This window comes from Bombina bombina, chromosome 2 (assembly GCF_027579735.1).
Source record: "Bombina bombina isolate aBomBom1 chromosome 2, aBomBom1.pri, whole genome shotgun sequence".
NCBI classification, from domain to species: Eukaryota; Metazoa; Chordata; class Amphibia; order Anura; family Bombinatoridae; genus Bombina; species Bombina bombina.
The window spans coordinates 1,015,068,387-1,015,094,915 of NC_069500.1; the positions used below are offsets into that span (position 1 = coordinate 1,015,068,387).

Genomic DNA, 26,529 nt, shown 5'->3' on the forward strand with positions numbered 1-26,529 from the left:
GAATCTCTCCCATTACTACTATAGAGCATTGACTCAATAGAATAATACAGGAGTTGGTGAGACTTGTGAGACTGTAAAGGCTGTTAGAGAATTTAGTCCACTGTCAATTTCATTATACTTGTTGGCCTCTACTTCATATATATTATATGTCAATAAAAATTAACATTACATTTCAGGGCACTAAAATGCAATTTTAGAATGAACTGATTTTCTGAAACCAAATACCAATTTCCATGATCAACCACTGTAATACAAGATAGAATTAAAGGAACATGAAACCCAATTTCTTTTCTTTTATGATTCAGATAGAGTATACAATGTTAAACAACATTCAAACTTACTTCTATTATCTAATTTGATTAATTCTTTAGATATCCTTTGTTGAAGAAATAGCAATGCACATGGGTGAGGCAATCAGCAGCTATTGAGCCTATTTAGATAGGATTTTCAACAACAGATATCAAGAGAATGAAGCAAATTAGATACCAGAGGTGAATTGGAACATTGTTTAAAGGGACACTGAACCCATTTTTTTTCATGATTCAGATAAAGCATGACATTTTAAGCAACTTTCTAATTTACTCCTTTTATCAATTTTTCTCCGTTCTCTAGCTATCTTTATTTTAAAAGCAGAAATGTAAATCTTAGCCCATTTTATGTTCAGCACCATGGATAGTGCTTGGTTATTGGAGGCTTACATTTACCCACCTATAAGCAAGCATAACCCAGGTTCTCAACCAAAAATGGGCCAGCTCCTATGCATCACATTCCTGCTTTTTAAATAAAGATAGCAAGAGAACAAAGAAAAAATAATAATATGAGTGAATTAGAAAGTTGCTTAAAATTGCATGCTCTCTCTGAATCATTAAAGAAAAAAATTGGGTTTAGTGTCCCTTTAAATCTGCATACTCTTTCAAAATCATGAAAGAAAAAAAATTGGGTTTTGTGTCCCTTTAATGTAAAATGTTCGTTTATGGCCTTTAGTTGTATATTCCACCCCCTCTGTAGAGATGTCATCACAATGACAATGGGTTTTGTAATACAAATGAAAGGGACTATAGATTTATGCTGGGACTTCATATTTTACTATTTTAATGCAAAGTGCTTTTAAAAAGGATGCTTTTGCCTTTTCTAATGCCAGGAACCATGTGTAAGCGCCTGTTACTGATTTCTGTGCTTAGGCAGTAGCACAACATTCAACAGTATGTTCTGACAATGACATAAGGAGACCTGTGTCTATCTCACATTTGAAGAAAAAACAATAAGCAAAACAGTCATTTTATACGCATATATAGCAAAGTGCATTAAAATAGTGTACTAGTGTACAAGCCCATAATTACTATTTCAATCTATGTCCCTTTAAATCACTTTTGAAAGTTTTATGTTACACACTAGAAACAGATTTTTATACCAAAAGTCATGATCTTTCCTGTTAACCTGTTTTTGTAGCATTTTAGTGACTTCCACCTCCTTCCACAATGCCTCACCCCATGGAACAAACACAGCTCCCCCTGCAGGCAGAGAGTGTTTACCCCCACCAAGTTTTAATTCTAGAACTGCCCCTGACTGCTTCCCAGTAGGAGAGATGATTTTTTTTTTAGCTTCTAGATGAGATCTCCATTTCAGAGAGAGGATAATAAAAGTGTTTAAATCACCAACATAAAATCATAATAAGTAATACATTTATATCAACCTCTTACTATTGTATGGGCTGCACAGTATGTGATAATGGTGTTTCACTAATAAAGCTAGTTAGGTTTTAAGGCACTGATCCTACTAGGAAAATAAAACCAAATCCTGGACATTAATGACAAGTGAATTGTATAAGCCATCATGGCTGATATATTGTTATATACATTACATTGTGTATCACTCTCCTATAAAATATTACAATGCTGTACCATTTACAATAGAGATGACTATTTCCATAAAAGAAAATAATCTATGTGAAATTAATAAATACAAAACAGTGGCTAAGTATAAAGTTTTGCAAACAGTGTTATGCTATTTTGTACCACAATAATATAAATCGTTGCTGATTTTGTTTAATCCATGGCACAGTCTTGTTTCGGCTGGTTATTTTCCCCATTGACCATGTTCTGTTGCTGCTCTGCCAAAACTTGCCATCTCTGCTTATTCCTTTTGCATCCCTCCAGTAACGGGAAACATGCTTCAGATACCTGTGTCAAAGTCTAGGAAATATTTACATAAAATAATTAGTGATGAAGATCATGTTGCTGTGTGGAACATTCTGAAAAAAAACTTTGTATAAACTATTTTAAGAACAAAGTGGCAAATACTGACCTGGGGGAACAGACAGCTATATATGGGAAAATAACTAGCTAAACAGACACAAGACTAACTGTGACTAAAAATCAGATGTATATGCAAATTCAAACATGGCCTTGCTACAGGACAAATGCAGGCTCTCTGCTTTAGTATAATTTATATACAAAACCATTAAGAAGACTTGTCACTTACAGCCGTAATATGCCCATTATCAAAGCAGATAATATACTAAAGGGACAGTCAAGTCAAACTTCATTTTAAACACCTTTCCATATGTATTCTATTATCTAATTTGCTTTGTTCTCTTGGTATCATTTGTTGAAAAGCATACCTAGATAGGCTCAGGATCAGCAATGCACTATTGTGAGCTAGCTGCTGAGTAGTGACTGCACATATATGTCTCTTGTCATTGGCTCATCAGATGTGTTCAGCTAGCTCCTCAGTAATGCATTTCTGACACCTCAACAAAGGATACAAAGAAAATTAAGAAAATGTGATAATAGAATTAAATTAGAAAGTTATTTAAAATGGTATGCTCTATCTGAATCATGACAGAAAAAGATAACCCTTTAAGATAGTTTTAAATTAAGGGAAGATTAAACTCAAATGCTCTATCGCAAAAAATAAAGAGCATTAATTAAAGGGACATGCAATCCAAACTTTTTCTTTCACAGGTTAAATAGAGCATATCATTTTGAACAACTTTCCAATTTGCTTCTATTATCTCATTTGCTTAATTCTCTTGGTATCCTTTGTTGAAGAATCAGCAATGCACTACTACGAACTAGCTAAACACACCTGGTGAGCCACTGACAGGATGCAAATATGTGCTGCCACCAATCAGCAGCTAGCTCCCAGTAATGCATTGCTGTTCCTGAGCCTACCTAGCAAGGATACCAAGAAAAAGAAGCAAATTAGATAACATAAGTAAATTGGAAAGTTGTTAAAATTGCAAGCCTATTTGAATAATGAAAATTTGTTTAGTGCCCCTTTAAATATGTTAACGGGATAGTCTATTGTAAAAAATAAAATCCTTTTACTATGGGATTTTCCCCAGTAAAAGTAATCAAAGTCATGTCACACATCCAGTGTGCTCATAATATACCACTGCATAGGGCTAGATTTATTAAAGCTGAGGCGTACAGGTGCGCATATACGCGCCCCTGTACGCCTCAGCTCGCCTGTTGCGGGGCGAAAATACCCGCAAGTATTTGGCATTGCACACGAGCGCAATTTTGCGCTCGCGTGCAATCCCGCCCCCTGCCCGCGCACAGCCAATCACGTGCGGGCAGGAGCTGTCAATCTCCTTGGTCTGACTAGACCGAGGAGATTGAATTTCGCCAGATTAGAGGTGGCGAAGAGGCTAAGGAAGCAGCGGTCTGGTGACCGCTGCTTGATAAATGACGGCGAGCAAGTTCTTGAGAGAACTTGCTGCCGTAGGGGCTTAATAAATCTAGCCCATATACTGTAAGGTTGTGGCCTTAGAGTAATAGAGTAAATCAGGATAAGGTACATACACGTATGTTCCAATCACCAAGTGAAACGTCATCTGGAGTGACATGAGAATGTTACATGTAATGGACTTGTGTTTAACTCATTTTGGGCTTCTGGTTACAAGGTCTTAGAATAAAGCAGTACTGAGCAGCTATGTAAGTGAGCTGGGTGAAGCACTGAGCATGTCATAAATTAGACATGTCCTTCCTAAATCCTGAGGCCCACAAAACAACCATCCAAGTTATTCAAACTGACTCTCTATTCCTTCAAAGTAAATACCTGGGGGTAGATTTATCAAGCAACGGATGCTGCAATCTTCCCCTGAAACTGAAGTTAAGAAGCAGCAGTCTTAAGACCGCTGCTCCTTAACTCGTCGGCCACCTCTGTGGCGGCAGACAGCCATCATCCCGATCGGATACGATCGGGATGATTGACACCCTCTGCTAGCGGCCGATTGGCCCCGAATCTGCAGTGGGCGGCATTGCACAAGCAGTTCACGAGAAATGGTGGTGCAATGATAAATGCTGACAGCGTATGCTGTCAGCATTTATCGATGTGCGGAGGACGTGATCCGCTACAGCGGATCATGTCCGCCCACAAAATGATACATTTGCCCCCTGGTCTAAACCAATGAGTAATTTGCTAATACCTTCATTATAAGACATCAGTATTCCACTTCAAGTGTAGCCAATGTATACTGCTGGGGATGTAGATGACAGAAAATAGGGGGTCTTGTATGTGTGTGCCACAAGTACCAAGTGACCCAAATAGCAATTCATGTGCAAATTAAAACAATCACTTATGATGTTAGGAAAGTATTGGTTAGATTACGAGTTTTTGTCGGTAAGGCTGTGCAGTGCTAACGAGCCTTTTCTTTCATGTAATTAGCAAGAGGTGAGATGTGGAGCTAAATTTTGCTCAACGCTCACTTTTCTGAGGCTAACGCCGGCTTGCAGAAAACTCGTAATACCAGCGTTGTCTTAAGTGAGAGGTGAGAAAAAAACATAATTTATGTAAGAACTTACCTGATAAATTAATTTCTTTCATATTAGCAAGAGTCCATGAGCTAGTGACGTATGGGATATACATTCCTACCAGGAGGGGCAAAGTTTCCCAAACCTCAAAATGCCTATAAATACACCCCTCACCACACCCACAAATCAGTTTTACAAACTTTGCCTCCCATGGAGGTGGTGAAGTAAGTTTGTGCTAGATTCTTCGTTGATATGCGCTTCGCAGCAGGCTGGAGCCCGGTTTTCCTCTCAGTGTGCAGTGAATGTCAGAGGGATGTGAAGAGAGTATTGCCTATTTGAATTCAATGATCTCCTTCTACGGGGTCTATTTCATAGGTTCTCTGTTATCGGTCGTAGAGATTCATCTCTTACCTCCCTTTTCAGATCGACGATATACTCTTATATATACCATTACCTCTACTGATTCTCGTTTCAGTACTGGTTTGGCTTTCTACTACATGTAGATGAGTGTCCTGGGGTAAGTAAGTCTTATTTTTGTGACACTCTAAGCTATGGTTGGGCACTTTTTATATAAAGTTCTAAATATATGTGTTTAAACATTTATTTGCCTTGATTCAGGATGTTCAACATTCCTTATTTCAGACAGTCAGTTTCATTATTTGGGATAATGCATTTGAATAATCAATTTTTCTTACCTTAAAATTTGACTTTTTTTCCTGTGGGCTGTTAGGCTCGCGGGGGCTGAAAATGCTTCATTTTATTGCGTCATTCTTGGCGCAGACTTTTTTGGCGCAAAAAAAAATTCTTGTCATTTCCAGCGTCATACTTGTCGCCGGAAGTTGCGTCATTTTTTGACGTTTTTGCGCCAAAAATGTCGGCGTCACCAGATGTGGCGTCATTTTTGGAGCTTAAAGCATTTAGGCGCCAAATAATGTGGGCGTCTTTTTTGGCGCTAAAAAATATGGGCGTCATTATTGTCTCCACATTATTTAAGTCTCATTGTTTATTTGCTTCTGGTTGCTAGAAGCTTGTTCATTGGCATTTTTCCCATTCCTGAAACTGTCTTTTAAGGAATTTGATCAATTTTGCTTTATATGTTGTTTTTTCTTTTACATATTGCAAGATGTCTCAGATTGACCCTGAATCAGAAGATACTTCTGGAAAATTGCTGCCTGATGCTGGATCTACCAAAGTTAAGTGTATTTGTTGTAGACTTGTGGTAACTGTTCCTCCGGCTGTTGTTTGTAATGAATGTCATGACAAACTTGTTAATGCAGATAATATTTCCTTTAGTAATGTTCCATTACCTGTTGCTGTTCCATCAACATCTAATATTCAGGGTGTTCCTGTTAACATAAGAGATTTTGTTTCTAAATCTATTAAGAAGGCTATGTCTGTTATTCCTGCTTCTAGTAAACGTAAAAGGTCTTTTAAAACTTCTCATTTTTCAGATGAATTTTTAAATGAACATCATCATTCTGATTCTGATAATGATTCTTCTGGTTCAGAGGATTCTGTTTCAGAGGTTGATACTGATAAATCTTCATATTTATTTAAAATGGAATTTATTCGTTCTTTGCTTAAAGAAGTCTTAATTGCATTAGAAATAGAGGAATCTGGTCCTCTTGATACTAAATCTAAACGTTTGAATACGTTTTTTAAACCTCCTGTAGTTATTCCAGAGGTTTTTACCGTCCCTGATGCTATTTCTGAAGTAATTTCCAGGGAATGGAATAATTTGGGTAATTCATTTACTCCTTCTAAACGGTTTAAGCAATTATATCCTGTGCCATCTGACAGATTAGAGTTTTGGGACAAAATCCCTAAGGTTGATGGGGCTATCTCTACTCTTGCTAAACGTACTACTATTCCTACGGCAGATAGTACTTCCTTTAAGGATCCTTTAGATAGGAACATTGAATCCTTTCTAAGAAAAGCTTACTTATGTTCAGGTAATCTTCTTAGACCTGCTATATCTTTGGCGGATGTTGCTGCAGCTTCAACTTTCTGGTTGGAAGCTTTAGCACAACAAGTAACAGATCATAATACTCATAGCATTGTTAATCTTCTTCAACATGCTAATAATTTTATTTGTGATGCCATCTTTGATATCATTAGGGTTGATGTCAGGTATATGTCTTTAGCTATTTTAGCTAGAAGAGCTTTATGGCTTAAAACTTGGAATGCTGATATGTCTTCTAAGTCAACTTTGCTTTCCCTTTCTTTCCAGGGTAATAAATTGTTTGGTTCACAGTTGGATTCTATTATTTCAACTGTTACTGGGGGGAAAGGAACTTTTTTACCACAGGATAAAAAATCTAAAGGTAAATTTAGGTCTGCTAATCGTTTTCGTTCCTTTCGTCACAATAAGGAACAAAAGCCTGATCCTTCCCCTACAGGAGCGGTATCAGTTTGGAAACCATCTCCAGTCTGGAATAAATCCAAGCCTTTTAGAAAGCCAAATCCAGCTCCCAAGTCCACATGAAGGTGCGGCCCTCATTCCAGCCCAGCTGGTAGGGGGCAGATTACGATTTTTCAAAGAAATTTGGATCAATTCGATTTACAATTTTTGGATTCAGAACATTGTTTCACAAGGGTACAGAATAGGCTTCAAGATAAGGCCTCCTGCAAGAAGATTTTTTCTTTCCCGTGTCCCAATAAATCCAGTGAAGGCTCAAGCATTTCTGAAATGTGTTTCAGATCTAGAGTTGGCTGGAGTAATTATGCCAGTTCCAGTTCTGGAACAGGGGCTGGGGTTTTACTCAAATCTCTTCATTGTACCAAAGAAGGAGAATTCCTTCAGACCAGTTCTGGATTTAAGAATATTGAATCGTTATGTAAGGATACCAACATTCAAAATGGTAACTATAAGGACTATTCTGCCTTTTGTTCAGCAAGGGCATTATATGTCCACAATAGATTTACAAGATGCATATCTGCATATTCTGATTCATCCAGATCACTATCAGTTTCTGAGATTCTCTTTCCTAGACAAGCATTACCATTTCTTGGTGTTCTTCTCATCATTTTTCTTGGCATTCTTTTAGAATTCCTAGAATTTTACAGTTTCTTCAGGATGGTTTGGATAAAGCTTTGTCTGCAAGTTCCTTGAAAGGACAAATCTCTGCTCTTTCTGTTCTTTTTCACAGAAAGATTGCTAGTCTTCCTGATATTCATTGTTTTGTACAGGCTTTGGTTCGTAAAAAACCTGTTATTAAATCAATTTCTCCTCCTTGGAGTTTGAATTTGGTTCTGGGGGCTCTTCAAGCTCCTCCGTTTGAACCTATGCATTCGCTGGATATTAAATTACTTTTTTGGAAAGTTTTGTTTCTTTTGGCCATCTCTTCTGCTGGAAGAGTTTCTGAATTATCTGCTCTTTCTTGTGAGTCTCCTTTTCTGATTTTTCATCAGGATAAGGCGGTGTTGCGAACTTCATTTAAATTTTTACCTAAGGTTGTGAATTCTAACAACATTAGTAGAGAAATTGTGGTTCCTTCATTGTGTCCTAATCCTAAGAACTCTAAGGAAAGATCGTTGCATTCTTTGGATGTAGTTTGAGCTTTGAAATATTATGTTGAAGCTACTAAAGATTTCCGAAAGACTTCTAGTCTATTTGTTATCTTTTCCGGTTCTAGGAAAGGTCAGAAGGCTTCTGCCATTTCTTTGACATCTTGGTTAAAGTCTTTGATTCATCATGCTTATGTTGAGTCGGGTAGAACTCCGCCTCAAAGGATTACAGCTCATTCGACTAGGTCAGTCTCTACTTCCTGGGCATTTAAGAATGAAGCTTCGGTTGATCAGATTTGCAAAGCAGCAACTTGGTCTTCTTTGCATACTTTTACTAAATTCTACCATTTTGATGTGTTTTCTTCTTCTGAAGCAGTTTTTGGTAGAAAAGTACTTCAGGCATCTGTTTCAGTTTGATTCTTCTGCTTATAATTTCAGTTTTTTTCATTATAAGATTTAAACTTTGTTTTGGGTGTGGATTATTTTTCAGCGGAATTGGCTGTCTTTATTTTATCCCTCCCTCTCTAGTGACTCTTGCGTGGAAGATCCACATCTTGGGTATTCATTATCCCATACGTCACTAGCTCATGGACTCTTGCTAATTACATGAAAGAAAACATAATTTATGTAAGAACTTACCTGATAAATTAATTTCTTTCATATTAGCAAGAGTCCATGAGGCCCGCCCTTTTTATGGTGGTTATGATTTTTTTGTATAAAGCACAATTATTCCAATTCCTTATTTTTTATGCTTTCACACTTTTTTCTTATCACCCCACTTCTTGGCTATTCGTTAAACTGATTTGTGGGTGTGGTGAGGGGTGTATTTATAGGCATTTTGAGGTTTGGGAAACTTTGCCCCTCCTGGTAGGAATGTATATCCCATACGTCACTAGCTCATGGACTCTTGCTAATATGAAAGAAATTAATTTATAAGGTAAGTTCTTACATAAATTATGTTTTTTTCTCACCGCTCACTTAAGACAATGCTGGTATTACGAGTTTTCTGCAAGCCGGCATTAGCCTCAGAAAAGTGAGCGTTGAGCAAAATTTAGCTCCACATCTCACCTCAATACCAGCATTGCTTAAGTCAGCGGTAAGCTGGTGTAACGTGCTCGTGCACGATTTCCCCATAGGAAACAATGGGGCTGAGCCGGCTGAAAAAAATCCTAAAACCTGCAAAAAAGCAGCGTTCAGCTCCTAACGCAGCCCCATTGTTTCCTATGGGGAAATAAAAGTTATGTCTACACCTAACCCTCTAACATGAACCCCGAGTCTAAACACCCCTAATCTTACACTTATTAACCCCTAATCTTCCGCCCCCGACATCGCCGACACCTGCATTATATTATTAACCCCTAATCTGCCGCTTCGGACACCGCCGCCACCTACATTATACTTATGAACCCCTAATCTGTTGCCCCCAACATCGCCGACACCTACATTATATTTATTAACCCCTAATCTGCTGTCCACAACATCGCCGACACCTATATTATATTTATTAACCCCTAATCTGCTGCCCACAACATCGCCGACACCTACATTATATTTATTAACCCCTAATCTGCCGCTGCCAACGTCGCCGCCACTATAATAAAGTTATTAAACCCTAAACCTAAGTCTAACCCTAACCCTAACACCCCCCTAAATTAAATATAATTTAAATACATCTAAATAAAATTGCTATTATTAAAGAAATAATTCCTATAAACTAAATACTTACCTATAAAATAAACCCTAAGATAGCTACAATATAACTAATAGTTACATTGTAGCTAGCTTAGGGTTTATTTTTATTTTACAGGCAAGTTTGTATTTATTTTAACTAGGTACAATAGTTATTAAATAGTTATTAACTATTTAATAACTTCCTAGCTAAAATAAGTACAAATTTAACTGTAAAATAAATCCTAACCTAAGTTACAATTACACCTAACACTACACTATCATTAAATTAATTCCCTAAACTAACTACAATTAAATTAAATAAACTAAATTACGAAAAACAAAACACTAAATTACAGAAAATAAAAAAGAAATTACAAATTTTTAAACTAATTACACCTACTCTAATCCCCCTAAAAAAAACAAAAAAAACCCCACCAAAATAAAAAATTCCCTACCCTATACTAAATTACAAATAGCCCTTAAAAGGGCCTTTGCGGGGCATTGCCCCAAAGTAATTATCTCTTTTACCTGTAAACAAAAATACAATACCCCCCAACATTAAAACCCACCACCCACACACCCAACCCTACTCTAAAACCCACCCAATCCCCCCATAATAAAACCTAACACTACCCCTTGAAGATCACCCTACCTTGAGACGTCTTCACCCAGCCGGGCACAAGTGGACCTCCAGAGGGGCAGAAGTCTTCATCCAATCCGGCCCGAACAGGACATCCAGACTGGCAGAAGTCTTCATCCAGGCGGCATCTTCTATCTTCTTCCATCCGGAGCAGAGCAGGTCCATCTTGAAGACATCCGACGCGGAGCATCCTCTTCTATCCGATGGCGACTGAAGAATGAAGGTTCCTTTAAGTGACGTCATCCAAGATGGCATCCCATCAATTCCGATTGGCTGATAGAATCCTATCAGCCAATCTGAATTAAGGTAGGAAAAATCCTATTGGCTGATGCAATCAGCCAATAGAATTGAGCTTGCATTCTATTGGCTGATTGGAACAGCCAATAGAATGCGAGCTCAATCCTATTGGCTGATTGGATCAGCCAATAGGATTGAACTTCAATTCTATTGGTTGATTGCATCAGCCAATAGGATTTTTCATACCTTAATTCCGATTAGCTGATAGGATTCTATCAGCCAATCGGAATTGAAGGGACGCCATCTTGGATGACATCACTTAAAGGAACCTTCATTCTTCAGTCGCCGTTGGATGGAAGAGGATGCTCCGCGTCGGATGTCTTCAAGATGGACCCACTCCGCTCCGGATGGAAGAAGATAGAAGATGCCGCCTGGTTGAAGACTTCTGCCGGTCTGGATGTCCTCTTCTGGCCGGATCGGATGAAGACTTCTGCCTCTCTGGAGGTCCAATTGTGCCCGGCTGGGTGAAGACGTCTCAAGGTAGGGTGATCTTCAAGGGGGTAGTGTTAGGTTTTATTAAGGGGGTTTGGGTGGGTTTTAGAATAGGGTTGGGTGTGTGGGTGGTGGGTTTTAATGTTGGGGGGGTATTGTATTTTTTTTACAGGTGAAAGAGCTGATTACTTTGGGGCAATGCCCCGCAAAAGGCCCTTTTAAGGGCTATTTGTAATTTAGTATAGGGTAGGGAATTTTTATTTTTTTATTTTTATTTTATTAGGGGGATTAGAGTAGGTGTAATTAGTTTAAAAATGTGTAATTTCTTTTTTGTTTTCTGTAATTTAGTGGGGTTTTTTCCGTAATTTAGTTTATTTAATTTAATTGAATTTAATTGTATGTACTTTAGGTAATTCATTTAATGATAGTGTAGTGTTAGGTGTAATTGTAACTTAGGTTAGGATTTATTTTACAGGTACTTTTGTATTTTTTTTAGCTAGGATGTTATTAAATAGTTAATAACAATTTAATAACTATTCTACCTAGTTAAAATAAATACAAACTTGCCTGTAAAATAAAAATAAACCCTAAGATGGCTACAATGTAACTATTAGTTATGTTGTAGCTAGCTTAGGGTTTATTTTACAGGTAAGTATTTAGTTTTAAATAGGAATAATTTAATTAATTGTAGTAATTTTATTTAGATTTTTTTTAAAATTATATTTAAGTTAGGGTGGTGTTAGGGTTAGGGTTAGACTTAGGTTTAGGGGTTAATAAATTTAATATAGTGGCGGCGACATTGGGGGTGGCAGATTAGGGGTTAATAACTGTAGGTAGGTGTCGGCGATGTTAGGGACGGCAGATTAGGGGTTAATAAAATTGAACTAGTGTATGCGAGGCGGGAGTGCAGCGGTTTAGGGGTTAATATGTTTATTAAAGTGGCGGCAATGTCCGGTCGGCAGATTAGGGGTTAAAAATGTTATTTAAGTGTTTGCGATGTGGGAGCTCGGTTTAGGGGTTAATAGGTAGTTTATGGGTGTTAGTGTACTTTTTAGCACTTTAGTTAAGAGTTTTATGTCACGGCGTTAGCCCATAAAACTTTTAACTACTGACTTTTAAATGCGGTAGGAGTCTTGACAGGAGAGGGTGTACCGCTAACTTTTTCCAGCGATCGTAATACCGGCGTTAAGAAAATCCCATTAAAAAGATAGGATACGCAATTGATGTAAGGGGATTTATGGTATACTAAAATCGCGGAAAAAAAGTGAGTGGTACACCTGTACCTGCCTGACTCGTAATACCAGCAGGCATTAAAAAGCAGCGTAGGGACCCCTCAACGCTGTTTTTTAAGGCTAACGCAAGACTCGTAATCTAGGTGTATATATTTTCACTTCAGTTAGTAGCTTTTGTAAAATTTGCTCTATGTCTATTGACATATTTGGGGCTCATGACAAGGAACAACACTAGTGGCTGGGTATACTGTACCAACCATAGCACTCTCCCAAGAAATGTAACTGGGCACTCACGGAAACACAAGCAAAACATAGCTAAAACAGTATACTTTAATTTCACTGTATATAAAACACATTCAGTTTCTTTCTAATCAGTACTGAGAGAATGCATAATAAATAATGCTAGTAATGTTCCTTTAAGGTTTAGTTTTGTTTATCTTATAGAAGCCGTCTCATTAAAAAAAATGATTTAATTTCAGTAGCTCAATAATAGAATTATATAAGAAAAACAAGACATGCAGAGATAGAGCAAACTTAATTTTCTTAATTCTAGGTTAACTTGCATACCTCATAGAGGTCTAAGCAGACAGCATCAATAAATCCAACTTGCATGCTCGGTATTTTATCTTTCTTTTCTCTGTTCATCAGATCCTAAAATGATAAGGTTATTACAATGGAGCAGGAAATTATTATATTTATTATGCAAGGCATTGGGACTTCATATTATTTCATATAGCCAATGGTTAGCAGTCATATTTTTCATAATAAAAAAAAGCTATTGCCAATCATATTTGAAAAAAAAAAAAATCACTGAATCCATATCATTACATTTTCTTGGAACACAATTTATCATCTACTGTTGAACATTTATGAAGAAGAGCAAAACCATGTACAGTATCTGCTTGTCTGGGTAAAGATAAATTAAATAGACATAATGGTCAAAATTGAAATGCATGAGTCAATTTTTTTTTTAACTAATGCATATATTCCTGTATTAGAAAAAATACTTCTAGCAAAAGTTATCACTGTTTCTGACGCATACACACATATGCTTTGTATTCCTCATGCACCAGTATTCAAGCACTGCAGCTGCTAAGATAGCAAGTAAAGTCATGTATCAAGTCAGCAATGACTTCACACAAGCCATTGCTGTTCCTGAGAATGTACATATATGCGTATACTGCTGAAATATTAATAGTGTCTACTAGAGGCATTTTTGTTAATAGAAACGTTCAAGGTTCAGACGAAGTATGCAATTTTACACTACATTCCAATTTACATCTATTATCTAATTAGCTTTGCTCTCTTAGTATCCTTTGCTGACAAAAGCATACCTAGGTTTGCTCAGGAACAGCAATGCACTACTGGGAACTAGCTGCTGATTGTCATTGTCCCAATGTGTTCAGCTAGCTCCCAGTAGTGCATTGCTGCTTCTTCCACTGTTGAGTCATTTCCAGCCCTGTGCTGAGCTGTTTTGCAGTTTTTAGACACTGCTCAAATTTACCCTTTATTGTAGGTCATTTTTCAGTGAGAAATCCACACGTTTTATATATCTTTCTTTTCAGGAGACACAGCAAATTCAAACTATTCTATTATCTTATGTATATATCATGTTGTATAAGAAAACGGCAGCAAAAAGTGTGGATAAAAATGTATTTTAAATTAAAATATTAATAAACAAGCATATAAACAATAATATGTGTGCTTCCCCCCCCCCCCTAAAATCTAAAGTAAAAAGAACTTGTTATGGTTATGTAACTTTGATTTACCCATGAGCCTCTGGATAAATAAAAGGACATTTATTCACACCAGGTGATCACTATTACCACATTGATAACCTGGCTATTTAAACTTATATAGGGGCTTTTTTTCCAAGAGGGTTTATAGGGTATTTAAAACAAGAGGTCTGGGGGGTCTCTAATCCTTTTTGATGGCCTGTATGGGTATATATATATATATATATATATATATATATATATATATATACAGTATCTCACAAAAGTGAGTACACCCCTCACATTTTCTTATATCTTATCTTGTGACCACACTGAAGAAATTACACTTTGCTACAATGCAAAGTAGTGAGTGTACAGCCTGTATAACAGTGTAAATTTGCTGTCCCCTCAAAATAACTCAACAAACGGCCATTAATGTCTAAACCATTTCAACAAAAGTGAGTACACCCCTAAGTGGAAATGTCCAAATTGGGCCCAATTAGCCATTTTCCCTCCACCGGTGCTAAGTGACTCATTAGTGTTACAAGGTCTCAGGTGTGAATGGGGAGTAGGTATGTTAAATTTGGTGTTATCGCTCTCACACACTCTCATACTGGTCACTGGAAGTTCAACATGGCACCTCATGACAAATACCTCTGAGGATCTGAAAAAAAGAATTGTTGCTCTACATAAAGATGGCCTAGGTTATAAGAAGATTGCCAAGACCCAGAAACTGAGCTGCAGCACGGTGGGCAAGACCATACAGCAGTTTCACAGGACAGGGTTCACTCAGAACAGGCCTCGCCATGGTCGACTAAAGAATTTAAGTGCACATGCTCAGCGTCATATCCAGAGATTGTCTTTAAGAAATAGACGTTTGAGTGCTGCCAGCATTGCTGCAGAGGTTGAAGGGGTGGGGTTCAGCCTGTCAGTGCTCAGACCATACGCCGCAAACTGCATCAAATTGGTCTGCATGGCTGTCGTCCCAGAAGGAAACCTCTTCTAAAGATGATGCACAAGAAAGCCTGCAAACAGTTTGCTGAAGACAAGCAGACTAAGGACATGGATTACTGGAACCATGTTCTGTGGTCCGATGAGACCAAGATAAACTTATTTGGTTCAGATGGTGTCAAGCGTATGTGGTGGCAACCAGGTGAGGAGCACAAAGACAAGTGTGTCTTGCCTACAGTCAAGCATGGTGGTGGGTCATGGTCTGTGCCTGCATAAGTGCTGCCAGCACTGGGGAGCTACAGTTCATTGAGGGAACCATGAATGCCAACATGTACTGTGACATACTGAAGCAGTGCATGAGCCCCTCCCTTCGGAGACTGGGCTGCAGGGCAGTATTCCAACATGATAACGACCCCAAACATACCTCCAAGACGACCACTGCCTTGCTAAAGAAGCTGAGGCTAAACTTGCCAAGCATGTCTCCAGACCTAAACCTTATTGATCATCTGTGAGGCATCCTCAAACGGAAGGTGGGGGAGCACAAGGTCTCTAACATCCACCAGCTCTGTGATGTCGTCACGGAGGAGTGGAAGAGGACTCCAGTGGCAACCTGTGACTCTCTGGTGAACTCCATGCCCAAGAGGGTTAAGGCAGTGCTGGAAAATAATGGTGACCACACAAAATATTGACACTTTGGCCCCAATTTGGACATTTCCACTTAGGGGTGTACTCATTTTTTGTTGCCAATGGTTTAGCCATTAATGGCTGTGTGTTGAGTTAATTTGAGGGGACAGCAAATGTACACTGTTACACTGCTGCAGAGGTTGAAGGGGTGGGGTTCAGCCTGTCGGTGCTCAGACCATACGCCGCAAACTGCATCAAATTGGTCTGCATGGCTGTCGTCCCAGAAGGAAGCCTCTTCTAAAGATGATGCACAAGAAAGCCTGCAAACAGTTTGCTGAAGACAAGCAGACTAAGGACATGGATTACTGGAACCATGTTCTGTGGTCCGATGAGACCAAGATAAACTTATTTGGTTCAGATGGTGTCAAGCGTGTGTGGTGGCAACCAGGTGAGGAGCACAAAGACAAGTGTGTCTTGCCTACAGTCAAGCATGGTGGTGGGTCATGGTCTGTGCCTGCATAAGTGCTGCCAGCACTGGGGAGCTACAGTTCATTGAGGGAACCATGAATGCCAACATGTACTGTGACATACTGAAGCAGTGCATGAGCCCCTCCCTTCGGAGACTGGGCTGCAGGGCAGTATTCCAACATGATAACGACCCCAAACATACCTCCAAGACGACCACTGCCTTGCTAAAGAAGCTGAGGGTAAACTTGCCAAGCATGTCTCCAGACCTAAACCTTATTGATCACCTGTGAGGCATCCTCAAACGGAAGGTGGGGGAGCACAAGGTCTCTAACATCCACCAGCTCTGTGATGTCGTCACGGAGGAGTGGAAGAGGACTCCAGTGGCAACCTGTGACTCTCTGGTGAACTCCATGCCCAAGAGGGTTAAGGCAGTGCTGGAAAATAATGGTGGCCACACAAAATATTGACACTTTGGCCCCAATTTGGATATTTCCACTTAGGGGTGTACTCATTTTTTGTTGCCAATGGTTTAGCCATTAATGGCTGTGTGTTGAGTTAATTTGAGGGGACAGCAAATGTACACTGTTATACAGGCTGTACACTCACTACTTTACATTGTAGCAAAGTGTCATTTCTTCAGTGTTGTCACATGAAAAGATATAATCAAATATTTAAAAAAATGTGAGGGGTGTACTCACTTTTGTAAAATACTGTATATATATATATATATATATATATATATATATATATATATATATATATATATATATATATATATATATATATATATAAATTCAAAGAAGACAAGCACTCCAGAAATCAAGTCACAAGTGCCCAGGGTGTAACAGATAGGCTAGTAGAAACAAAAGAAGGAGTGCACTCGCCAGGACTTTTCAGAAATGTATTCCAAAAATGTGTAAAAAGTTCTGGCGAGTGCACTCCTTCGTTGGTTTATATATATATATATATATATATATATATATATATATATATATATATATATATATATATATATATTGATTTATAACTAGTGTGTGGGTTTTTTTAAGTGCTTAAATTGTCATCCCCATTACATACACTGTTGAAAAGAGCTGTTTATTAGTTTTCAATCAATCAGTGGGTCTTGGGGTTTTCTAGGTCTTAAGGGAGCTGAGTTTATTGGGCTTTCATTCCAACCCCTCTATCCGGCTCCTTTAAGACTTGTTTCCTTCCTGGCACTTCCGGGTTTCCAGGGCTTGGTTACATTACAATGCACATGCGTGGTGACCTCACCAGAATCATTGAAATCCTCAAGCAATGCCAGAGTCCTAGACTACCAGGGATGTGGGGGTAAGTGAAGGGGGGGGCAGCTATAAGCTCTGAAAATGCCCCCCCTACATGACGACACATGGTTGTCATTCACACTAAATACATTGTAAGGATGACGGACATGTATCAGCTAGGGTTAAAATTGTATACTGTATGTGAATCATGAAAGAACATTTTTGTGTTCCATGTTCCCTTAAATGCAGCATTTTTTATAAGACAGAATCATGGGAACATAAAATCACAAGGTCCATCAAGAATTTCTGAGCATAATTAATTGTTAGTACAGCCATATGCATATCCAATACATTTATAAGATTCCATTGCTGTGTTTTGTCACTATCACATCAACTGAAAATGTATTTCATGATTCAACCACCCTATCTGTGAAGTGCTTACTCATATTTCTCTTGAACCTGCCAACCCCCGTCTTGTTCTATTATTGCTTGCTTAGTGAAAAATGCTTTCATCCTTAGTTTTATTAAATGTTTAATAGACTTGCAGGTTTCTGTTGTCTCATGTGTAAACACTTCTAAAAACCCACATATGGTATCAGATTTTCTTTAATAATAAAACTTTAACAAAATCAAATAAAATACAGGCAACTCATTTCTCAGCCTCACTCCTGCACTGCATCAGTAACAGCCTTTGATTTGATTTTATTAAAGTTTTTATTATCACACCTTTTTCTGTATTGTACTTCAAGCTATACATCCATCCATTCCTATTGGAATAGCTACAGTATATAGGTATATACAGATATATTTAGAAGTATGTATTTACAATATAAATTACATTATCCTGTATGTGAAGATCATTGGAATGTGAAATATATACAGTAAATATACAGTATAACACATAAATACATATGTACACACATATATACATGTATATATACATATTTACACATGTATATGTGTGTATATATACATTATAGCCCTTTACAGTCAAAAACCTTGTCTTGTACCATATACCTTTTAACATTTATGTTGTATTTAGTGCAACTTTTTTTAACACACTTCCCTTTACACGAGGGTCTAACCCATTGAGCATAAAATGCGATTGCACTCTCGTTATTGTGTTTACTTCAACTTGTAATATGCACGCTATTTCTGAAGCACATAACAAACCAATATCGCTTGTGCGCAACAGTTAGCGCACCACTTGTAATCTAGCCCTAAATAATGTGTAACAGTGGAGGGTAACTAAGGTTGCCCCCCAGCTGGTATTTTACTTATATGACTGTTTTGTTTAAGCTTTGTTTAAGCTTACGGTCAAAAAAAGTGCATGGTTTATATAATGACAAGTCTAATGCAGTGCCTCTAGTAAATAGGTACAGCTTATATATATAGTAGTAACAAGAATAATACAGTGCATCTAGTATATAGGTACAGCTTGTGTATAGTAACCAGTATAATACAGTGCCTCTTGTGAATAGGTACAGCTGTGTATAGTAACAAGTTTTAAATATACTATAGTTACCAGATTTGATCATGTATTGATCCATACCCGAGACTTTTTCACTAGATATGTACAGCATTGTTGTTATTCAATCTCCATATTAGAGTTCTGTACACTACTAAGTAAGGGGAATATCATGCTAACACTTAGTTACCCTTCTAAATTATGCATATCTCGCTAGTACTCCTATATCAAGGATAGATAGTTGTACATGTGTACTTATCTACTACACTATATGTCCATGACAATCCAGATATTGGTTTAATGTCCCTTTCTGCTATGCCTACAGTAATTGTCTAAAAAGCCAACTAGATAAGGTTCTTGTGGTTTTCCCATACCATTGCATCCTACTTGTTATATGTATTTTGTGCCTGTTACTTTTATTTTAAGAAAGGGCCTACAGTAATTGTCTAAAAAGCCAACTAGATAAGGTTCTTGTGGTTTTCCCATACCATTGCATCCTACTTGTTATATGTATTTTGTGCCTGTTACTTTTATTTTAAGAAAGGGCCTCAGTGCTGTATTGTAAGTCCACTTACCACTTGTACTCCATTCTGTTAGTACCTAACGTTATGTATAGTCCTTCCTTTATGTACATCACTGATTTCCTTCCCCATCTCTCTGGCTACTCCACTGTTTTGATATAAACGGCTCCGCCCCCCCTCCTACTTTCACCCTATATTTCAGAGCGGCTTTTTGCCCGCTGACTACCCCCCCACCCTTATATATATATTCATCATAAGGTCCAGGAGAGGCCTTTCTAGAGACTACCATATATGTTTTATTTCCATGACCATATGACCCACAAGTGGTTAACTCAGTAGTCATCCCAATATGCTATTCTTTTTACAAAATAGAGGATTCAGAAGCTCATGTCACTCACTATTTCAATTTCTAATTTTAACATAACTTGTCCATGTACTATATATGTTTTGGTATCTAAATATTGTAACACTTGTGATTATCACCATTTATTGTATTGTTTCAAAATCCTCAATAAAAAAATTTATATATATATAAAAAAAAAAAAAAAAGTGCATGGTTAAATGTTTTTTGAAAATAAGGATTAACTATAAAAATAAAAATGCTATCACGGTAAAATCTCTTCTAAGTATGTTCAAATCTATTTAGAAACCAATGATCATTTAAAATTAGCCCTAGCAGCTTTAGTGCCTAATTTATTTTGTATAATGATTTATGCTGATTTATGCTAATGAGCATGGGCAGTATTACTTCCAGAAAAGGTGGCAATTCTAAGGGTAACTGAAGGAACAGGGTTATATATAACTTTCAAGAGACTCTCCCTGTGAACAGAGACAGGTGATGAAGAAGTACAGAATGTCCACTCACTGTTTTACAGCATAAAACACCCACACTACAATCTACCCCTATTTGACCTTAATCCATATTCAATCATACCCGTGTATCCTTTTTGAGAACATTTAATGTTGGTATATGATAGCTTCAATTTAAAAATGAGTCTTGTTAGTAAACATATAAATTGTAAACAAAAAATATATAATCAAAAAATACTGGTAAATTAATCATTAAAAATATATATATAATGACTGAAAACATTTCAGTATACCTTCAAATATATATCTAGCACACTGGACCATAAACCAGACCAAACACACACACATATATATACAGTATATATATATATATATATATATATATATATATATACAGTATTATTATTATCGGTTATTTGTAGAGCGCCAACAGATTACGCAGTGCTAAAGTATATGTGTGTGTGCAGTTAGGTGTACAGTTACCCCTCATACCCGGGGTGATTAGTAGCGCTGTGGGCAGGGTTGCAAAGCACCATTTAATTAGTGGATGGGCAAAAGCGAATATTACAAATATTTCTGTCAGTGGGGTAGATTGCAGTCTTACTATATAAATGTTGATAAGATTTTTAACTGGAATAGATTCTACCCATTAAACCCTCACTTTTTATCATATTCATGTTCCTGTTGGTTTCTATAGTTTTTCAGTTTTAAGCATTGCGCAGCCCTTCTAGCAGCTAAGAACATGCTGATTTCAGTACATAAAACAATATTGGTTATGAGTCACACTTACTATTGGCTCAATATTTAATTCCTTCCTCTCTTTATCCCCTTGATCATAAAATTCGGAAGCAATAAGTTCAGCTATCTGAAAAAAATAAACATAATAATATAAAGTCAGAATTATTCAAAATTATGAGATACCAAAATAATTTAAATATTGCAATTTGTTTTTACTTTAAAAGGGACATGAAACCCAAAATGTTTATTTCATGATTCAGATAGAGAATACAATTTTAAGCAACATTCCAGTTTACTTCTATTATTTAATTTGCTTATTTCTTCAGATTTGTTGAAGAAATTGCAATGCACATTGATGAGCCAATGACACAAGGCATCTATGTGCAGCCACCAATAAGCAGCTACTGAGCCTATTTAGATATGCTTTTCAACATATATCAAGAGAATGAAGCATATTAGATAATATAATTAAATTGGAAAGCTGTTTAAAATTGCATGATCTTTCTGAATCATGAAAGAAAAAAATGGGGGTTTCATGTCCCTTTAATAAATGTTCCTGTCCTGAACAAAACATATTTTGCTTTCCCACCTTTTGTCTTTAATTTCAATAATAGATGATAGATTTTTTTTTTATTTTAATGTTATTTTAAATTTACAAACCTAAACATAATAATACAAAATATTACAAGTCGCTGGCTGCACTTGGGAGAAATGAGCAGTTTAGCAGTGATAATACAGATACATCAAATTCAATCATATTTAACCTTGTTGCAAAGTGATCCGTTGTGGGCCTTGGTGCTCCCAATTGAAAAATGAATCTCTCAAACAGAAGTAAACGCATAAAAAAAAACACTTATGCAGAATCTTCTGCTGATAAGCAATAACTGCAATATCGTACTGCAAAATGTTATCATGAATGAAATATCATTATGATTTTTTATATAAAATATATAGGACTAGATTACACAAAGAATAACGCACAGTTTAATTATAAGTGCATGGTTAACACAGCCAAATTTTTGTAAAACTATAGTGCAGTGAATGCTCGTATTGCAGTGGTGAGTTAAGTGTTGTGCTGGAGTGCAATCAGCTATAAAATATGGCACTTTTTGAGATCTGAAGTAAATGATTATCTCTTGCTAGCCTGCATAACAAAACAAATGAACATGCTATGGAAATAAAGGATTAAAGTTGTATTTAAACTTATGTCCCCATTTATCAAGCGGCTTGAGTAGCTTTGGGAGCCATTTAGGAGCAAAGTTAAGAAGCAGCTTCTTAGCATGTCCACAACCTCAGAGGTTGTGAAAGTCCAATGGACTGGACTTGTTTGTCCGGGATGACTAACCAGCCCCGAGCTTGATCAGCGGGAGGGGTTACACATGCAATTGCATGGGCAATCCTAGATTCCAGCAGAGAATGCTGATCTGGAGGTCCAAATGCATATGGACATGGTCGTCCCAATGAGAACCTTGTCCCTATGAATCTTCTTAAATGGGGGACTCAATAGTTAGAAAACAAAGTGTCATAACATCACTTGGCTAGGAGAGTGATTTCTGTTCTTACTACAGTAAGTCGTACTGTAGCTTTAAGGAGGCCTAGAAGAACAATTAGGCCCTAATTTAAGTAGTTTTTATATATTCTCTGTTTTCAGCATGCGGTTGCTTGTGTATAGGGTTGATTTATCTTGCCCTATCAATTACTATTTGGATATACTGGTTTGAATTCTGCTTCCACTGGCTATGCTTTTGTAAAGGGACAGTCAAGTCAAAATCAAACCTTCATGATTCAGATAGAACACACAGCTTTCCAATTCACTTCCGTTATCTAAATGTGCACAATCTTTTTATATGTACACTTTTGAGGTACCAGCTCTTATTGAGCATGTACAAAATTTACAGGATATACGTATATTCATTTTGTGATTGGCTGATGACTGTCACATGATGCATTATGAAGGAAAATGTAACTAACTGACATTTGTCAGAAAAAAAAATCTACTACTCATTTGAAATTTAAACTAAGTGATTTTTTTTATTATGCATTTATTGAATATGAAATTCTACTGTGTTTAGTAGTTCTTTACCCTTTGTTTGGACTGACTTGTTTTAAGACTTTAGCTTGTTTGTGGATTTGTTTAATGAATTTGTGCTGCTTTTCCCTGTGAGGCCTTGACCTGAACTGTCTGACTTTCATTACCTTAACCCTGAATTCCTCTGCTATCAGGAGATCTGCATTTAAGTAACTAATTCAAGTTTATTTTTGTCTGGATAGCAAGACTAACGTTTTACAATGGTATGTCTTTCTTTGAAATTTGAATTTATAAACTTAGATACTTTCTAGTTCTTAATTGTTGTTTGTTTTGTAGAAGTTGATTAAAGTACTAGAGAGAGTTCAGCTACTAAGTTTAGTATCATTGCTCTCTAACCCCTGGCCTTTGTTTGAACACTGTGTTTACGTCCAGTGCTCTAGTAAGGGCTTGTGGTGAGCAGGGCCTCTTAGCCATTGATTCCAGTTTGTTTCATTCTGAAAGAGCACTTTACCTAACACTGATAAGACGCAAGCTCAGACAGAAATGTGCTTTGTTGTTTGGTACACAAAGGTTTAATTATTAAAAAAAAAAAAAAGGTTGTGGCAGAATTAAAGGGATATGACAAGGGGCAGGAGTGGATGGTGTCAAAGGCGTTTGTGTGTTGTGTGCGAGTGTGTGTGTGTGCGCACAGGTGTGTGTGTAAGTGTGAAATGTTTTATGCTTATACTTAACTGGAATAGTATAGCTCAGAAGTAATCAAAGAACTCCACCACTTGAGCAGATTTTTTTGCCCTCAACTTGCTTAGCGCTCAAACGCTATATGACATATATTTTACAGTGCGCCCCATAGAACTCTATTATGTGAGGGATTTAATGTATATGTGCTCTCCGACATGCAGATGTTAGCGCACACTAGACTATCACTCGATCAATAAAAAATAACTTTGGACCTATTATTGCAAAAATGGAAGCATTATGGATTACACTTGAGTGTGTTTAACCCACAACAGTGCTAACATTTTTGTGCTCCACTTATAATCTATGAGAAAATTATTTGCTATGTTACAGATTAGGTCTCTTCTTCGTATATATGAACGTATAAGAATGAAATTATAAAACAGAACCAAAAGGATAACAAATTATGAAGTAATATACTCTAACATGACACTCATTGCATTAGGCATATTCATGATATTGTAAGATACAGACCCTTTGCTGAACTGGCCAAGGTTTGGTTATTGCAGACAGATCACAAGCAGTCATTAACATTGATCTGCAAAAGACACAACAAATTCATGACAAACTGTAGAGGGGGGACTGGCAGCTAATTTTATATATAACTATACAGCATTTGTGGCTATGTCATTTAAGTACCGGTGTTATAGTGACTTGGATCACAAACTTGCTGGCAGCTGGCTATCGATATGAGCTGTTAGGTACGTCTATTATACAGTGGCCTGCAAGTAGTGAGCTGTAACTAGATAGTTGAGGATAATGTATGATCCAGTCCCTAAAGTAAAGATGTTTCTAAAAATTGTGTCAATATTTTTCTTGTGTAGTCCCTCTATAGCAACGACTAGCATTAGATCAATGTTTGTGGTTCAGAATAAAAAGCATTATTTCAAGACCATATACAACCTCTTTATTAATGGGACATACACAACTATTAAATAGACTTGAAAAACAGACTCACAGGGTGCCTAACTGTGCAACTACCCAGCTTTCGCCTAGATTACGAGTGGTGCGCTAACTGTAGTGCAAGTGTGATATTTTTTTTTTAGGTTTCCTAGAGCGTCTTCAGCCTCTCTAGTTGGGATGGATATTACATTTAAAGAAAGCATTAGAAATAATATTACATTAAATGTTAGAATGTTGTATAAACATTTGAAATTCAAAACAAATGAACGAATGTGTTGAAATTTGTTTAATTTTTCGAATGTTGCAAAACATTCGCCTATCCCTACTCTCTAGTCTCACCAGTCCTTAAATAGTATTTAATAACATAAGGACTGGTGAGGCTAGAGAGGTTGAAGACTCTCTAGAGAGCCTAAAAAAAAAAACATATCGCACTTGCGCTACAATTAGCGAACCACTCATTATCTAGGTGTTTGTGGCTACTGCTGCTGAATGGGTGACTGGCAATTTGTTTAGATAAGGTGACTGGATTTCTCAGACCAAAATTTGGGACACCTCATAAATGTTGAAAATGTTTAATATACACAGGCTTGTGAGAACAGTTTACAATGCAAACCAATAGTACAAACTATTGCTAAGATAAAACTGTTGTTTTTCTTACTTTAAAATTAATCAAGAGCTACTCATACACACACACACACACACACCACTCACACACTCTTACACTAACAGATGAGCTCTCACACGTTCACACACCCACCATTTCACACACCCACACTCAGAGGAGTGCACTCACAAACACACTCACACACACACTCACACTCTCTCCAAGTGCCTTAAAGTTCATTTCTTGCAGCACTATTTATTGATTTATTACTAGCTGTGAGCAGAAATAATTATTTTTTAGTGTAAAGCAACTGCCACTGCTATAAAGGCACAGCATACACAGAGTAATGTAACTAACAAACTGACAGGCATTTCAACGTTCCACAGCAAACTGAATGACCAAACTAGCAGCTGACTTATACAATAATATTACATTAATGTTCACTCAAATTCTCTGCTTGCATGTGACTATAAGATGGCCCAAAATGAGTGTTACTTGGTGCACACCTTAGAGAGAACAGTGGTTTCTTGCACTAAATAAGTAGCGCTCATTTTGTGCCATCCCGCACTAAGTAAGTAGCGCTAATTTTGTGCCATCTCGCACTAAGTAAGTAGCGCTCATTTTGTGCCATCTCGCACTAAGTAAGTAGCGCTAATTTTGTGCCATCTCGCACTAAGTAAGTAGCGCTAATTTTGTGCCATCTCGCACTAAGTAAGTAGCGCTCATTTTGTGCCATCTCGCACTTAGTAAGTAGCGCTAATTTTGTGCCATCTCGCACTAAGTAAGTAGCGCTAATTTTGTGCCATCTCGCACTAAGTAAGTAGCGCTCATTTTGTGCCATCTCGCACTAAGTAAGTAGCGCTCATTTTGTGCCATCTCGCACTAAGTAAGTAGCGCTAATTTTGTGCCATCTCGCACTAAGTAAGTAGCGCTCATTTTGTGCCATCTCGCACTAAGTAAGTAGCGCTAATTTTGTGCCATCTCGCACTAAGTAAGTAGCGCTAATTTTGTGCCATCTCGCACTAAGTAAGTAGCGCTCATTTTGTGCCATCTCGCACTAAGTAAGTAGCGCTAATTTTGGGCCATCTTATGCTAAACAATTAGTGCAATACTGCACAGCTAATTTGGGACATCTGGGATACATAAGTTGAAATCAGTATTTTTA

General features: G+C 37.3%; 1 protein-coding gene across 1 annotated transcript in view; it reads right to left on the reverse strand.

Moving 5' to 3' along the window:
• Positions 1-643: 643 nt before the first annotated feature.
• The window catches only part of PDE5A (phosphodiesterase 5A), a 530,049-nt gene continuing 504,163 nt past the window's right edge, over positions 644-26,529 (reverse strand). The window contains exons 18-21 of the mRNA XM_053703601.1: positions 24,332-24,395; positions 21,146-21,220; positions 13,104-13,187; positions 644-2,192 (exon numbers count right to left, since the gene is read on the reverse strand). Of these exons, the coding sequence (XP_053559576.1) occupies positions 2,046-2,192; positions 13,104-13,187; positions 21,146-21,220; positions 24,332-24,395 (370 nt within the window). The 3' untranslated portion in view covers positions 644-2,045. The remainder of the gene's footprint in view (positions 2,193-13,103; positions 13,188-21,145; positions 21,221-24,331; positions 24,396-26,529) is intronic.